Source organism: Ranitomeya imitator, chromosome 5, assembly GCF_032444005.1.
Source record: "Ranitomeya imitator isolate aRanImi1 chromosome 5, aRanImi1.pri, whole genome shotgun sequence".
In the NCBI taxonomy this organism is placed as follows: domain Eukaryota; kingdom Metazoa; phylum Chordata; class Amphibia; order Anura; family Dendrobatidae; genus Ranitomeya; species Ranitomeya imitator.
The window spans coordinates 259,455,751-259,473,929 of record NC_091286.1 but is presented as its reverse complement, the minus strand read 5'-3'; the positions used below and the strand labels follow the sequence as shown (position 1 = coordinate 259,473,929).

Below are 18,179 nucleotides of genomic sequence, written 5' to 3'. Positions count from 1 at the left end.
AAAGTATTTGTCCTGGTTCTCATTTAATTCACCAAACAGACAATGGTAGGCTCCACGACTCTCTCGGACTTCCACTATAGGGTGTAGCCAAAAACGCCGACGACTCCTTCTCCGTAGTTTGTCTCTTTTCCTCTGTTCATGACAGGCAATAGCATAAGCAATAGCAAGGGCTAATTCCAGCTGAAAATTAAGGTAGATACTCTCCATGGAACGATCCATCTTGATGCTCTATGGTTGGAAATAATCTATGCCGGGGTATATATACCACTATTACATTAATACCCACCCCCATTTACCCATTGGTGGCATTATCGATTGTCTAGACACTAGACCCACCCTCTTCTATTCATTGGTGGTGTTATCTAGTGTCTAGACACTAAATTGTGTGTAAAGATCTAATCAGTGTTTGACAACGCATGCGTCGTAAAACGCTGCGTTTTTTGTAAAAACGCAACAAAAACGCACGAAAAACGCTGCGTTTTACGACGCATCCGTCCGACGCTTGCGTCAAAAAAGGTGCGTTTTTGCGTGCGTTTCCGATGCGTCGTGCGTTGCGTCGGCGACGCTGCGTCGCATGACGCTAATGTGAACATAGCCTTAGGCATAATCCGCCATGTGGGCCAAAGATCCAGTTGTCAAATCTGCGGTTGTGCTGGGTTGAGGGGCAGTTTCAGGCAAATCTACGTCACTTGTCTCCCTCAAAAAACCTGAACCCGGCCTTGCAACGCCACCAGTTTCTATTGGCCCCGGAGAAGCTTTCTCATTCAAAAAATACTCATCCCCATCATCTTCCTCGTCCTCCTCCTCTTCGCCCGCTACCTCGTCCTGTAGACTGCCCTGACCAAACAATGGCTGACTGTCATCAAGGCTTCCCTCTTCCTCAGCTGCAGACGCCTGCTCCTTTATGTGCATCAAACTTTGCATTAGCAGATGCATTAGGCTCATGCTTATTATGGCGTTGTCTGCACTAACCAGCCGTGTGCATTCCTCAAAACACTGAAGGACTTGGCACAGGTCTTGTACCTCCGACCACTGCACACCTGACAACTCCATGTCTGCCATCCAACTGCCTGCCCGTGTATGTGTATCCTCCCACAAATACATAACAGCACGCCTCTGTTCGCACAGTCTCTGAAGCATGTGCAGTGTGGAGTTCCACCTTGTTGCAACGTCGATGATTAGGCGATGCTTGGGAAGGTTCAAAGACCGCTGATGGTTCTGCATACGGCTGGAATGTACAGGCGAACGGCGGATATGCGAGCAAAGTCTGCGCACTTTGAGGAGCAGGTCGGGTAACCCCGGATAACTTTTCAGGAAGCACTGCACCACCAGGTTTAAGGTGTGAGCCAGGCAAGGAATGTGTTTCAGTTGTGAAAGGGCTATGGCAGTCATAAAATTCCTTCCGTTATCACTCACTACCTTGCCTGCCTCAAGATGTACACTGCCCAGCCATGACTGAGTTTCTTGCTGCAAGAACTCGGACAGAACTTCCGCGGTGTGTCTGTTGTCGCCCAAACACTTCATTGCCAATACAGCCTGCTGACGCTTGCCACTAGCTGTCCCATAATGGGACACCTCGTGTGCAACAGTGGCAGCTGCAGATGGAGTGGTCGTGTGACTGCAGTCTGTGGACGAGCTCTCGCTTCTGCAGGAGGAGGAGGAGGAGAGGGGGCGAATGCCTACAGCCGACTGTTTCCTAGACCGTGGGCTAGGCAGAACTGTCCCAATATTGCGGTCCCCTGTGGACCTTGCATCCACCACATTAACCCAGTGTGCCGTGATGGACACGTAACGTCCCTGGCCATGCCTACTGGTCCATGCATCTGTTGTCAGGTGTACCTTTGTACTCACAGATTGCCTGAGTGCATGGACGATGTGGTCTTTTACATGCTGATGGAGGGCTGGGATGGCTTTTCTCGAAAAGAAGTGTCGACTGGATAGCTCGTAGCGTGGTACAGCGTAGTCCATCAGGGCTTTGAAAGCTTTGCTTTCAACTAACCGGTAGGGCATCATCTTTAACGAGATTATTCTAGCAATGTGGGCGTTCAAACCCTGTGTACGCGGATGCGAGGATGAGTACTTCCTTTTACTAACGAGAGTCTCATGTAGGGTGAGCTGGACTGGAGAGCTGCAGATCGTGGAACTAGCGGGGGTGCCGGTGGACATGGCAGACTGATAGAGGGTTGGAGATGGCATTCTTGCTGGTGCCCTACATGCAGTGTTTCCTACCACGAACCTGGTGATTCCCTGACTGCTTTGGCCAGGCGACGAAACCTGCACATTTACTGCAGGTGGTGCGGGAAATAGTGGGCTTACAGTGACGGAAGGGATGTAGCGTTGCTGACTAGCTTCATTGGCCAAGGGTGCTACAACCTTAAGGGACGTTTGGTAGTTAGTCCAGGCTTGCAAATGCATGGTGGTTAAATGTCTACGCATGCAACTTGTATTTATACTTTAAAGATTCTGACCTCTGCTTAAAGTAGTTGAACATTTTTGACAGATGACTTTGCGCTGATCATTTGGATGTTGTTTAAAAAAAATGCCAGACTGCACTCTTTCTACTATCGGATACTTTTTCAGGCATTGCAGACTGGGCTTCTTTAACCAGATGGCCACGCTGTCCTAAAACTGGTTTTGGTTTTGCCATGCGTTTTTGGCCAGATACGGGCCTGGCAGATGGAACCTGTTGCGATGTTGATGCCTGCTGCGGCTCCTCCTCCTCCGCTTCAGAGCTACTGCCGCCTGCACCCTGTTCCCCCAATGGCTGCCAATCGGGGTCAACAACTGGGTCATCTATGACCGCCTCTTCTATCTCATGTGCAACTTCGTCTGTGTCACCGTGTGAGCCGGTGGTATAGTGTTCGTGACGGGGCACCATAGTCTCATCAGGGTCAGATTCTGGATCAGTACACTGCAAGGGCAATGTTCTGGTCTGAGTCAAAGGAACAGCATAGTAATCTGGCTGTGGCTGTGCATCTGTGCACTCCATGTCCGATTCAACTTGTAATAGGCATGGCCTGTTAACTATTTCACTTTCTAACCCAGGAATGGTATGTGTAAAGAGCTCCATGGAGTGTTGTGAATTCTGTGGAAGAGCTCCCTCCTGTGGTCACAAGTGGTACTTCGGCTGATTCTCTCTGTGAGCTTCCGTTGGTGGAGGAGAGTGATACTGCGGCTTCTGAGTTTCCTTCCTCAGGTGATGTGGTGAAGTCGTTAGGTGCTGCTCTATTTAACTCCACCTAGTGCTTTGATCCTGGCCTCCAGTCAATGTTCTAGTTTTGGACCTGTTTCCTCCTGGATCATTCCTGTGGCCTGCTGCTCTGCATAGCTAAGTTCTGCTTTGCTATTTTGTTTGCTGTTTTTTCTGTCCAGCTTGTCTATTTGTTTTTTCTTGCTTGCTGGAAGCTCTGGGACGCAGAGGGTGTACCTCCGTGCCGTTAGTTCGGTACGGAGGGTCTTTTTGCCCCCTTTGCGTGGTTTTTTGTAGGGTTTTGTGTTGACCGCAAAGTTACCTTTCCTATCCTCGCTCTGTTCAGTAAGTCGGGCCTCACTTTGCTAAATCTATTTCATCTCTACGTTTGTCTTTTCATCTTTACTCACAGTCATTATATGTGGGGGCTGGCTTTTCCTTTGGGGTATTTCTCTGAGGCAAGGTAGGCTTATTTTCTATCTTCAGGCTAGCTAGTTTCTCAGGCTGTGCCGAGTTGCATAGGGAGCGTTAGGCGCAATCCACGGCTGCCTCTAGTGTGGTTGGAGAGTATTAGGGATTGCGGTCAGCAGAGTTCCCACGTCTCAGAGCTCGTTCTATGTTTTTGGGTTATTGTCAGGTCACTGTATGTGCTCTGACCTCTATGTCCATTGTGGTACTGAATTACCTTATCATAACAGTACTGGAGGCCAAAAGTACTAATGATTCTCAATAGAGGGAAAAAAGAAGTTCTGAGACCATTTTTTGTTCTCTGCACTGTGTTTTGCCTTTTTTTTCCCCTAGACATTTGGGTGGTTCAGGACACAGGTGTAGCGATGGGCATTAAAGGTCTGTCTTCATGTGTGGATCAGCTCACGGCAAGAGTACAAAAAATTCAAGACTTTGTGGTTCAGAATTCTATGTTAGAACCGAGAATTCCTATTCCTGATTTGTTTTTTGGAGATAGAACTAAATCTCTGAGTTTCAAAAATAATTGTAAACTATTTCTGGCTTTGAAACCTCGCTCCTCTGGTGACCCAGTTCAACAAGTTAGGATCATTATTTCTTTTTTACGAGAACTAAATTTCTGAGTTTCAAAAATAATTGTAAACTATTTCTGGCTTTGAAACCTCGCTCCTCTGGTGACCCAGTTCAACAAGTTAGGATCATTATTTCTTTTTTACGTGGCGACCCTCAGGACTGGGCATTTTCTCTTGCATCAGGAGATCCTGCATTAAGTAATATCGATGCTTTTTTCCTGGCGCTCGGATTGCTGTATGATGAACCTAACTCAGTGGATCAGGCAGAGAAAAATTTGCTGGCTCTGTGTCAGGGTCAGGATGATATAGAGGTATATTGTCAGAAATTTAGAAAGTGGTCCGTACTCACTCAATGGAATGAAGGTGCGCTCGCAGCTATTTTCAGAAAGGGTCTCTCTGAAGCCCTTAAGGATGTCATGGTGGGATTTCCTATGCCTGCTGGTTTGAATGAGTCTATGTCTTTGGCCATTCAGATCGGTCGACGCTTGCGTGAGCGTAAATCTGTGCACCATTTGGCGGTATTACCTGAGCTTAAACCTGAGCCTATGCAGTGCGATAGGACTTTGACCAGAGTTGAACGGCAAGAACACAGACGTCTGAATGGGCTGTGTTTCTACTGTGGTGATTCCACTCATGCTATCTCTGATTGTCCTAAGCGCACTAAGCGGTTCGCTAGGTCTGCCACCATTGGTACGGTACAGTCAAAATTTCTTTTGTCCGTTACCTTGATCTGCTCTTTGTCATCGTATTCTGTTATGGCATTTGTGGATTCAGGCGCTGCCCTGAATTTGATGGACTTGGAGTATGCTAGGCGTTGTGGGTTTTTCTTGGAGCCCTTGCAGTGTCCTATTCCATTGAGAGGAATTGATGCTACGCCTTTGGCCAAGAATAAGCCTCAGTATTGGACCCAGCTGACCATGTGCATGGCTCCTGCACATCAGGAGGTTATTCGCTTTCTGGTGTTGCATAATCTGCATGATGTGGTCGTGTTGGGGTTGCCATGGCTACAAGTCCATAATCCAGTATTAGATTGGAAATCCATGTCTGTGTCCAGCTGGGGTTGTCAGGGGGTACATGGTGATGTCCCATTTCTGACTATTTTGTCATCCACCCCTTCTGAGGTTCCAGAGTTCTTGTCTGATTACCGGGATGTATTTGAGGAGCCCAAGTCCGATACCCTACCTCCGCATAGGGATTGTGATTGTGCTATCGATTTGATTCCTGGTAGTAAATTCCCAAAAGGTCGACTGTTTAATTTATCTGTGCCTGAGCACGCCGCTATGCGGAGTTATGTGAAGTAGTCCTTGGAGAAGGGGCATATTCGCCCATCATCGTCGCCATTAGGAGCAGGGTTCTTTTTTGTAGCCAAGAAGGATGGTTCGCTGAGACCTTGTATAGATTACCGCCTTCTAAATAAGTTCACGGTTAAATTTTAGTACCCCTTGCCGTTGTTATCTGATTTGTTTGCTCGGATTAAGGGGGCCAGTTGGGTCACCAAGATAGATCTTCGTGGTGCGTATAATCTTGTGCGTATTAAGCGAGGCGATGAATGGAAAACTGCATTTAATACGCCCGAGGGCCATTTTGAGTATCTAGTAATGCCATTCGGACTTGCCAATGCTCCATCAGTGTTTCAGTCCTTTATGCATGACATCTTCCGAGAGTACCTGGATAAATTCCTGATTGTGTACTTGGGTGACATTTTGATCTTCTCGGATGATTGGGAGTCTCATGTGAAGCAGGTCAGAACGGTGTTTCAGGTCCTGCGTGCTAATTCTTTGTTTGTGAAGGGATCAAAATGTCTCTTTGGTGTTCAGAAGGTTTCATTTTTGGGGTTCATCTTTTCCCCTTCTACTATCGAGATGGACCCTGTTAAGGTCCAAGCCATCCATGATTGGACTCAGCCGACATCTCTGAAAAGTCTGCAAAAGTTCCTGGGCTTTGCTAATTTTTATCGTCGCTTCATCTGCAATTTTTCTAGTGTTGCTAAACCATTGACCGATTTGACCAAGAAGGGTGCTGATGTGGTCAATTGGTCTTCTGCTGCTGTGGAAGCTTTTCAAGAGTTGAAGCGTTGTTTTTCTTCTGTCCCTGTGTTGTGTCAACCAGATGTTTCGCTTCCATTCCAGGTCGAGGTTGATGCTTCTGAGATTGGAGCAGGGGCTGTTTTGTCGCAGAGAAGTTCTGATTGCTCGGTGATGAAACCATGCGCCTTCTTTTCCAGGAAGTTTTCGCCTGCTGAGCAAAATTATGATGTGGGCAATCGAGAGTTGCTGGCTATGAAGTGGGCATTCGAGGAGTGGCGTCATTGGCTTGAAGGAGCTAAGCATCGCGTGGTGGTCTTGACTGATCATAAGAACTTGACTTATCTCGAGTATGCCAAGCGGTTGAATCCTAGACAGGCTCGTTGGTCGCTGTTTTTTGCCCGTTTTGACTTTGTGATTTCGTACCTTCCGGGCTCTAAAAATGTGAAGGCGGATGCTCTGTCTAGGAGTTTTGTGCCCGACTCTCCGGGTTTGTCTGAGCCGGCGGGTATCCTCAAAGAGGGAGTAATTGTGTCTGCCATCTCCCCTGATTTGCGGCGGGTGCTGCAAAAATTTCAGGCTAATAAACCTGATCGTTGCCCAGCGGAGAAACTGTTTGTCCCTGATAGGTGGACGAATAAAGTTATCTCTGAGGTTCATTGTTCGGTGTTGGCTGGTCATCCTGGAATCTTTGGTACCAGAGAGTTAGTGGCTAGATCCTTTTGGTGGCCATCTCTGTCGCGGGATGTGCGTTCTTTTGTGCAGCCCTGTGGGATTTGTGCTCGGGCTAAGCCCTGCTGTTCTCGTGCCAGTGGGTTGCTTTTGCCCTTGCCGGTCCCGAAGAGGCCTTGGACACATATCTCTATGGATTTTATTTCAGATCTTCCCGTCTCTCAAAAGATGTCAGTCATTTGGGTGGTCTGTGATCGCTTCTCTAAGATGGTCCATTTGGTACCCTTGTTTAAATTACCTTCCTCCTCTGATTTGGTGCCATTGTTCTTCCAGCATGTGGTTCGTTTACATGGCATTCCAGAGAATATCGTTTCTGACAGAGGTTCCCAGTTTGTTTCGAGGTTTTGGCGAGCTTTTTGTGCTAGGATGGGCATTGACTTGTCTTTTTCCTCGGCTTTCCATCCTCAGACTAATGGCCAGACCGAAAGAACCAATCAGACCTTGGAAACATATCTGAGATGCTTTGTTTCTGCTGATCAGGATGACTGGGTGTCCTTTTTGCCTTTGGCTGAGTTCGCCCTTAATAATCGGGCCAGCTCGGCTACCTTGGTTTCACCGTTTTTCTGCAACTCTGGGTTCCATCCTCGTTTCTCTTCAGGGCAGGTTGAGTCTTCGGACTGTCCTGGTGTGGATACTGTGGTGGACAGGTTGCAGCAGATTTGGACTCATGTAATGAACAATTTGACCTTGTCCCAGGAGAAGGCTCAACGTTTCGCTAATCGCAGACGCTGTGTGGGTCCCCGACTTCGTGTTGGGGATTTGGTTTGGTTATCTTCTCGTCATATTCCTATGAAGGTTTCCTCTCCTAAGTTTAAACCTCGTTTCATTGGTCCGTATAGGATTTCTGAGGTTCTTAATCCTGTGTCTTTTCGTCTGACCCTTCCAGATTCTTTTTCCATATATAACGTATTCCATAGGTCATTGTTGCGGAGATACGTGGCACCTATTGTTCCTTCTGTTGATCCTCCTGCCCCGGTTTTGGTGGAGGGGGAGTTGGAGTATATTGTTGAGAAGATTTTGGATTCTCGTGTTTCAAGACGGAAACTCCAGTATCTGGTTAAGTGGAAGGGTTATGCTCAGGAAGATAATTCCTGGGTCTTTGCCTCTGATGTCCATGCTCCCGATCTTGTTCTTGCCTTTCATATGGCTCATCCTGGTCGCCCTGGGGGCTCTGGTGAGGGTTCGGTGACCCCTCCTCAAGGGGGGGGTACTGTTGTGAATTCTGTGGCAGAGCTCCCTCCTGTGGTCACAAGTGGTACTTCGGCTGATTCTCTCTGTGAGCTTCCGTTGGTGGAGGAGAGTGGTACTGCGGCTTCTGAGTTTCCTTCCTCAGGTGATGTGGTGAAGTCGTTAGGTGCTGCTCTATTTAACTCCACCTAGTGCTTTGATCCTGGCCTCCAGTCAATGTTCTAGTTTTGGACCTGTTTCCTCCTGGATCGTTCCTGTGGCCTGCTGCTCTGCATAGCTAAGTTCTGCTTTGCTATTTTGTTTGCTGTTTTTTCTGTCCAGCTTGTCTATTTGTTTTTTCTTGCTTGCTGGAAGCTCTGGGACGCAGAGGGTGTACCTCCGTGCCGTTAGTTCGGTACGGAGGGTCTTTTTGCCCCCTTTGCGTGGTTTTTGTAGGGTTTTGTGTTGACCGCAAAGTTACCTTTCCTATCCTCGCTCTGTTCAGTAAGTCGGGCCTCACTTTGCTAAATCTATTTCATCTCTACGTTTGTCTTTTCATCTTTACTCACAGTCATTATATGTGGGGGGCTGGCTTTTCCTTTGGGGTATTTCTCTGAGGAAAGGTAGGCTTATTTTCTATCTTCAGGCTAGCTAGTTTCTCAGGCTGTGACGAGTTGCATAGGGAGCGTTAGGCGCAATCCACGGCTGCCTCTAGTGTGGTTGGAGAGGATTAGGGATTGCGGTCAGCAGAGTTCCCACGTCTCAGAGCTCGTTTTATGTTTTTGGGTTATTGTCAGGTCACTGTATGTGCTCTGACCTCTATGTCCATTGTGGTACTGAATTACCTTATCATAACAATGGAGTAACCCGTTGTGTCGCCTGACGCATCCTTCTCTGTTGTTCTTGGTGAAGAAGTCAAGGAAGCGACTTGTCCCTGACCGCGAACATCCACTCACGACGCCCTGCTTTTACATTTAGCAGTTTCAGAAGAGGAGGCAAAAGAGCTAGAGGCTGAGTCAGCAAGGAAAGCCAAAACTTGTTCTTGCTGCTCCGGCTTTAAAAGCGGTTGTCGTACTCCCAGAAAAGGGAGCGTTCGAGGCCTTGTGTAGCCAGACGACGAGCCTGGCTCAACAACTCGAGACTTAGGTGCTATATTGCTTTTCCCACGACCACCTGAGGCTCCACCACCACTACCATCATTACCAGCTGGCAATGACCTCCCACGGCCACGACCTCTTCCACCAGACTTCCTCATTGTTTGAAAAACGTAACCAAACTAATGGTATTTGTTACTGTAAAACCAGTTACAAGGTGAGCTCAAACTTCTGTTGGATTTATATATCCCTTTATAGGTGGGTGAGACTGCAGGGAGAATATTGAAGAAATGTGGCCCACTCTTATACAGTATATGTTCTGTGGCATAAAATGAAAGACAGATGCCACACACACGACTGGCACTGAGGCAGAATTGCCAACCTCAATCTCCCACTATTTTTTTTTCCTGGGAGAAGTTAAAAAAAATCTGGCCCAGTATTACACACTAGGTTTTCTGTGGCACAAAATTAAAGACAGATGCCACACACATGACTGGCACTGAGGCAGAAATGCCAATCTTAATCTCCCACTTTTTTTGTAACTTTATTGTGGGAGAATTTTTAAAAAATCTGGCCCAGTATTGCACACTAGGTTTTCTGTGGCACAAATTTAAAGACAGATGCCACATACACGACTGGCACTGAGGCAGAATTGCTAATCTTAATCTCCCACTATTTTTTTTTTCTGGGAGAATTTTAAAAAAATCTGGCCCAGTATTACACACTAGGTTTTCTGTGGCACAAAATTAAAGACAGATGCCACACACACGACTGGCACTGAGGCAGAATTGCCAATCTTAATCTCCCACTATTTTTTTTTCTGGGAGAATTTTAAAAAAAATCTGGCCCAGTATTACACGCTAGGTTTTCTGTGGCACAAAATTAAAGACAGATGCCACACACACGACTGGCACTGAGGCAGAAATGCCAATCTTAATCTCCCACTTTTTTTGTAACTTTATTGTGGGAGAATTGTCAAGAAATCAGGCCCAGTGTTAGACTGTATGTTTTCTGTGCCAGAAAATGAGACACAGATGCCACACACAGGACTGCCACTGATGCAGATTTGCCAATTTTAATCTGCACCCTTTTTTTTTTTCTTCAGGGAGACTAGTGAATAAATCTGGGCCACTGTATTAGAGTATATTTTCTGTGGCAGAAAGTGGCTTGAAGAGATATAACAAAAAAAAGGGACTGTCCTACAATTACTATCTCCCTGCAGTAATCTCAGCAAAGTATGGCAGGCAGCAATAACAAGGAGTGGACTGCTGCACAAAAAAGTCAAAAGTGTGGACAAACAAGATAGCTGTGCAGAAAGGAAGGAGCAACAGGATTTGTGCTTTGAAAAAAGCAGTTGGTTTGCACAGCGGCGTACAAACAGCAATGCAGCTATCAGGGAGCCTTCTAGGGCAGCCCAATGAGCTACAGTGCTGAGGGAAAAAAATGTAGCCTCCACTGTCCCTGCAAACAAAAGGTGGGGTTGGACAGTGGAAATCGCTACAGCACAAGTGGTTTGGGGGTTAATATACCCTGCCTAATGCTATCCCTGCTTCTGACGAAGCGGCAGCAACCTCTCCCTATACTCAGATCGCCAGCAGTAAGATGGCGGTCGGTGTGCACGCCCCTTTATAGCCCCTGTGACGCCGCAGAAAGCAAGCCAATCACTGTAATGCCCTTCTCTAAGATGGTGGGGACTGAGACCTATGTCATCACGCTGCCCACATTCTGCGTCCACCTTCATTGGCTGAGAAATGGCGCTAAGGAACTTATCTAGATGTGTTTTGACAGCTTTGAACCCCCAAGTGTTTCACTACAGTTTATAACGCAGAGTCGGGAAAATAAAAATAATTTTTTTCCCACAAAAATGTTTTTTTTAGCCCCCCAAATTTTTATTTTCCCAAGGGTAAAAAGAGAAATTGGGCCCCGATAGTTGTAGTCCAATTTGTCGTGAGTATGCTGATACCCTATATGTTGGGGTAAACCCCTGTTTGGGCGCACAGGAGAGCTCGGAATGGAATTACCACTGTTTTACTTTTTCAACGCAGAATTGGCTGGAATTGAGATCGGACGCCATGTCGCCTTTGGAGAGCTCTGATGTGCCTAAACAGTGCAAACCCCATATTCTAACTGAAACCTTATCTCAAACACACCCCTAACCCTAATCCCATCCATAACCCTAACCACACCCCTAATCCTGACACACCCCATACCAAATCCCAACCGTAAATGTAATCCAAACCCTAAACGTAACTTTAGCCCCAACCCTAACTTCAGTCCCAACCCTAACCCTAACATTAGCCCCAACCCTAACTCTAACTTTAGCCCCAACCCTAACTTTAGCCCCAACCCTAACTTTAGCCCCAACCCTAACTCTAACTTTAGCCCCAACCCTAACTTTAGCCACAACCCTAACCCTAACTTTAGCCCCAACCCTAACTCTAACTTTAGCCCCAACCCTAACTTTAGCTCCAACCCTAAGGCTGGGTTCACACTGCGTTAGTGTGACCCGTTAAACGGACTACGTTACACCGCGGCGTAACGCGGTGTAACGTAGTCCGTTAACGCCGCCATTACTTTCTATGGCGGACGCATCGCTAGCGCACATCCCACAATCGGCGTGCGCTAGCGATGTGCCATCATTGAGTGACGGACCCGAGACTCGGGCTGCAGCGTTTCCAGGTCCCTCACTGCTAGCGCAGATGGAGCTAGCAGATGCTCCTTCTGCGCTAGCGCTGTGCCAATGTCGGCACTTGCGTTAGCGCAGTCCATTTAATGTATGTGTTCAACAGACTGAACTAACGCAGTGTGAACCTAGCCTAACCCTAACTTTATCCCCAACCCTAACCCTAACTTTAGCCCCAAACCTAACTCTAACTTTAGCCCCAACCCTAACTGTAGCCCCAGCCCTAACCCTAACTTTAGCCACAACCCTAACTGTAGCCCTAACCCTAGCCCCAACCCTAACCCTAGCCCCAACCCTAACCCCAACACTAGCCACAACCCTAATCCTAACCCTAGTCCTAACCTAATGGAAATAAATACATTTTTAATTTTTTTTAAAGTTTCCCTAACTAAGGGGGTGATGAAGGGGGCTTTGATTTACTTTTATAGCGGGTTTTCTTGCGGATTTTTATGATTGGCAGCCGTCACACACTAAAAGACGCTTTTTATTCTGCTTTTTGTGAGGCAGAATGACCAAAAACCAGCTATTCATGAATTTCTTTTGGGGGGGGAGGGGTTTATACCGTTCCGCGTATGGTAAAATGGATAAAGCAGTTTTATTCTTCGGGTCAGTACGATTACAGCGATGCCTCATTTACATCATTTTTTTATGTTTTGGCGCATTTTATACCATAAAAACTATTTATAGAAAAAATAATTATTTTTGCATCGCTTTATTCTGAGGACTGTAACTTTTTTATTTTTTCGCTGATGATGCTGTATGGCAGCTCGTTTTTTGCGGGACAAGATGACGTTTTCAGTGGTACCATGAATATTTATATCTGTCTTTTTGATAGCGTGTTATTCCACTTTTTGTTCGGCGGTATGATAATAAAGCGTTGTTTTTTGCCTCGTTTTTTTTTATTTTTACGGTGTTCACTGAAGGGGTTAACTAGTGGGACAGTTTTATAGGTCAGATCATTACGGACACGGTGATACTAAATATGTGTACTTTTATTGTTTTTTTTATTTAGATAAAGAAATGTATTTATGGGAACAATATATTTTTTTTTTCTTTATTTAGGATTTTTTTTTTTTAAATTTTTTTACACATTTTAAAATTTTTATTTTTACTTTTTTACTTTGTCCCAGGGGGGACATCACTGTATAGTGACAGATCGCTGATCTGACACTTTGCAGAGCACTGTGTCAGATCAGCGATCTGGCGTGCCCTGCTCCTTGGTTACCAGCACCTGCTCTGGACCCGGAAGTAGTCCCTGCGGGACCCTGAAGTAGCCCCGTGGCCATTTTGGATCCAGGGCCTGCAGGGAGGAGACGCTCGGTACAAGGTGAGCACATCGCCTTGTACCGATCGTCTCAGGGAAGCACGCAGGGAGCCCTCTCCCTGCGCGATGCCGCCCTATAACGCTGGAACACTGCGATCATGTTTGATCACAGTGTGCTGGTGGTTAATGTGCCGGGAGTGGTCCGTGACCGCTCCTTGCACATAGTGCCAAATGTCAGCTGCGATAGTCAGCTGACACCCGGCCGCGATCGGCCGCGCTCCCCCTGTGAGCGCAGCCGATCGCATATGACGTACTATTTCGTCACTGGGAATTAAGTCCCAGGTCACTTTGACGGGATAGTACGTCATATGGGATTAAGGGGTTAATGTACACTCTCCACCCCATCTTGACTGAAAAAAAACAGAAATTTATTAATTTTTGCAAAAAGAAAAACTGAAATATCACATGGTCATAAGTATTCAGACCCTTTGCTCAGTATTGAGTAGTAGCACCCTTTTGAGCTAGTATAGCCATGAGTCTTCTTGGGAATGATGCAACAAGTTTTTCACACCTGGATTTGGGGATCCTCTGCCATTCTTCCTTGCAGATCCTCTCCGGTTTGGCCAGGTTGGATGGTTAACGTTGGTGGACAGCTATTTTCAGGTCTCTCCAGAGATGCTCAATTGGGTTTAGGCCAGGGCTCTGGCTGGGCCAGTCAAGAATGGTCACAAAGTTGTTCTGAAGCCACTCCTTTGTTATTTTAGCTGTGTGCTTAGGGTCATTATCTTGTTGGAAGGTGAACCTTCGGCCAAGTCTGAGGTCCAGAGCACTCTGGAAGAGGTTTTCTTCCAGGATATCTCTGTACTTGTCGCATTCATGTTTCCTTCAATGGCAACCAGTCGTCCTGTCCTTGCAGATTAAAAATACCCCCATAGCATGATGCTGCCACCACCAGGTTTCACTGTAGGGATTGTATTGGTCAGGTGATGAGCAGTACCTGGTTTTCTCCACACTTACCACTTAGAATTAATTTAACACCAAAAAGGTCTATCTTCGTCTCATCAGACCATAACATCTTATTTCTCATAGTCTGGGAGTCCTTTATGTGATTATTAGCAAACTCTATGCGGGCTTTTATATGTCTTGCACTGAGGAAAGGCTTCTGTCGGGCCACTCTGCCATAAAGGCCTGACTGGTCGATGGCTGCAGTGATAAATGAATTTGTGGAACTTTCTCCCATCTCCCACTGCATCTCTGGAGCTCAGCCACAGTGATCTTGGGGTTCTTCTTTACCTGTCTCACCAAGGCTCTTCTCCCACGATTGCTCAGTTTGACTGGATGATCAGGTCTAGGAAGACTACTGGTGGTCCCAAACTTCTTTCATTTAAGGATTATGGAGGCCACTGTGGTCTTTGGAACCTTGAGTACTGCAGAAATTCTGTTGTAACCTTGGCCAGATCTGTGCCTTGCCACAATTCTGTCTCTGAGCTCCTTGGACAGTTCCTTTGACCTCATGATTCTCATTTGGTCTGACATGCACTATGAGCTGTGAGGTCTTATATAGACAGATGTGTGCCTTTCCAAATCAAGTCCTATCAGTTTAATTAAGCACAGCTGGACTCCAATGAAGGAGTAGAACCATCTCAAGGAGGATCACAAGGAAATGGACAGCATGTGACTTAAATATGAGTGTCTGAGCAGAGTCTGAAAACTTATGACCATGTGATATTTCAATTTTTGTTTTTTAATAAATCTGGAAAAATGTCTAAATTTCTTTTGTTTTTCAGTCAAGATTGGGTGCTGAGTGTACATTAATGAGTAAAAATGATCCTTTTTGAATTTACCAAATGGCTGCAATGAAACAAAAAGTGAAAAATTTAAAGGGGTCTGAATACTTTCCGTACTCACTGTAGATGCTTAGACAGATTTCAGGAATATGTCACTTATCAACATGTATGCTGTTGTTTACTAATTGTGAACAATTTATCACTAAGAGATTAACTTTACTGGCAATTAAGCACCTCACTGTCTATGGACTTTGTACATGGAGAGCCTGGTATGGGCAGGGTTAGCCTGCTCAGCTCTGCTTCATTCTAAATCTAAAACCTCCGATTGTGTCAGAACTGATGCACCTAGTAAACTTAGTGATACATCGTTGGAATCAGGGTCTCTCTTACTACATTATGCTGCTCTCAGATGAGGTAGCAAAAACCTGCTGACAGATTTCCTTTAAAGGGGTAGACCACTTTTTGTGCTTTTAACGAATGAGCCAGGGACATGATTACGGCACTTACTAACATATAATTAATATAGATTGCCCTCCTGCATTTGTTACTCTAGCCTTCCTTACATCAGCCTCAGAGAACTTGCAGTAGATTTTCAGTGTCTGCTTCTACTGTAGTTTCTCCCGCACCCCTCTCCAAAAAAATCACCAACTGCTATCTCCTATCTCAGTAATGGGAGAATCTGTCTTCAGCTAACAGATTTCCTAAATTTTACCCATGAATTGATAATGAAAGGTCAGATCAGGAGGAGAAAGAAGCAGAAAAAAATACTACAAAGTTTCTTATTTTCATGTGCACTATTGATTTATGTGGACATTTTATCTAGTGTTTAACCCCTGTACTTGTCGTTCCCCCCTGATCCAAGTGGTAACTCTAATCCAAGGACAGTGTTAATAATGATTTATTATTCCTGTATTTTTTCCCCTCATTTTACAGCATGAATAATTTCCGTACATTCCAGTAATTAGTAACTCTACTGATTATTACCAGCCTGTCATATCTCTCTGGATGTTCTTTTATTGATTGATGGAAGTATTCTGCCTGAGGTCAAAATGATAATGGGATTTTTTTCTTCTTTTTTTTTGCAGTTGATTTTATAGGTGGCTTTGACTCCTATGGCTACCAGGGTCCTCAGAAGACATCTCACTTACAGCTGCAGCCCATGTATATGTAAGTACGGCATTACATTTCCGCACAAGCTGTGACTGACAGTTATTAAAAGGCTATTCCTGCTAAAGGATAAAAAAATACAAATTAGACACATTCACATTTCCTCTGTTCTGACCCCAGGCTACACTTTTCGATGCTAAGCCAGATATTACTCTCCTCACTTTTCAGAGTAATGAATTTGGGAAATAGGTTCTGCTTAAATTTAACTGCAGTCCCGATATGTAATGGTTTCTTGTCTTAAATGTGGAAAGTGATATACGACCACAGTTATTTAAACTTTCTTCTTTAGACGGATATTACTATTTTTTACTATATTACAAATGTTGCTCGTGTCACTGAATCGTTATATAAAGGAGTCTTGTACTAAGATACTTCATGTTCTCCACACATAAAGTGGACAAGAACATTGTGATATTGTAGAAAGGCGTTAGGTATTCCACTTTATATTTCCCGGGATGATGGAAAAGTGAAAAATGACTTTTCTGAAAAGATCTTACAGTATAACAAAATCAGGGCAGTTTTTGATTATATAAAGGCATTTTGTTATGTCGTGGAGCTCATATGGGATTTATTTAGTGAAGTGCCTACTATTAGGAGTGTATAGGAGCGTATTAAATGCCCATGTGCTACCCATGCGTAAAACAGAAAAAATGGCACAGTGACCAATGCAAGTCAAAGTGGCTGTTCACGTGAACGTTATAGAAAAAAATCACAGCATACGTTACTTTGAACAGTATTCTGGATCAGACTCGCCCATTATAAGTCAATGAATGTGCAAAAAAACGAATCACATGCAGGATTACCATCCATATGTCGTTTGTTTTTATGGATCTCTTATAATAATTAAGATAGGAAGCTGTATTTGTCGTTTTTTTATTTAAATTTTCATGTAAAATTCGAGTGTAAAAAACAGACATACGGATCGCGTAAGCATGACAATATGGATGAAAGATCATAAGCTTTTGCTGTATTAAAGGGAAACTGTTGCCAGGTTTTCCCCAAATAAAGTATGGCCACCACCTCCAAGGTCCTGTCTGATAGTGTCTCTGGTCTTAATCCAGGCGCCCAAGGACGTAACTACAACAGGTGCAGGAGATGCAATCGCACCCTGGCCCTGGAGCCTAGGGGGCCCTAAAAGTCCCTTTGGCCTATAGAAAAAGACTATCGCTATTAAAGATTTAAAATATTGGGGGGGCCCCTTTGGAGCTTTCGCATCGGGGCTCATGAGTTTCAAGTTACGCCACTGCAGGCGCCTCTTCTCTTTTTATAATCACCGTCCTCTTACCCTGCTTCTTGTGAATGACACATCCTATGTCATCCACACAGAGTCCCCCAATTGCGCCCCTGCGAAGGAGTACTCCTCTCTGCCCTGCCAAGGTCAGAGCACAGTGCTGTAGTGCACATGTCCCAGAGTACTTTCCAGGTCAATGACGCTCTTTGGCCTTTCCTGCCACATGCACTTTACAGTACTGTGCCCAACCCTTGGCAGGGCAAAGAAAAGGACTGCTGTGCAGGAGCGTGATTGGGGGCCACTGTGTGGATGTGAAGATACATCATCCACATGAAGCAGGGAAGGAGGATGGCGATTGAAGGAAGGGAGGAGGTGCCTGGATCGAGACCAGAGACATCCATTGGACCAGACCGAGCCGCCTGTCGGTATAATGAAGGTCTTTTTAGGGATCTGCTGAAGTAAATGAGGAGTTTTTTTGACAGCATTCTAAAAGAGGCATTAATGGCTGCACTTTGTGTGGGGAAATCCTGGTGATAGGTTAAACAGATGATTTTTCATACGTTAATCAAAACTTGGCCCAAGGTCAGCGCAGTAGACTAAAGGTACCTTCACACATAACGATATTGTTAACGATATCGTTGCTATTTGTGACGTAGCAACGATATCGTTAATGAAATCGTTATGTGTGACAGCGACCAACGATCAGGCCCCTGCTGGGAGATCGTTGGTCGCTGAATAAAGTCCAGAACTTTATTTCGTCGCTGGACTCCTGCTGACATCGCTGGATCGGCGTGTGTGACACC

The 18,179-nt window shown here is 45.5% G+C and overlaps 1 protein-coding gene across 1 annotated transcript in view; it reads left to right on the top strand.

Annotated features, from left to right (window-relative positions):
• Nucleotides 1-18,179, top strand: part of NKAIN2 (sodium/potassium transporting ATPase interacting 2) — a 1,573,379-nt gene that overhangs the window by 1,488,184 nt on the left and 67,016 nt on the right. The window contains exon 6 of the mRNA XM_069726099.1: nt 16,064-16,145. Coding sequence (XP_069582200.1) covers nt 16,064-16,145 — 82 coding nt within the window. The remainder of the gene's footprint in view (nt 1-16,063; nt 16,146-18,179) is intronic.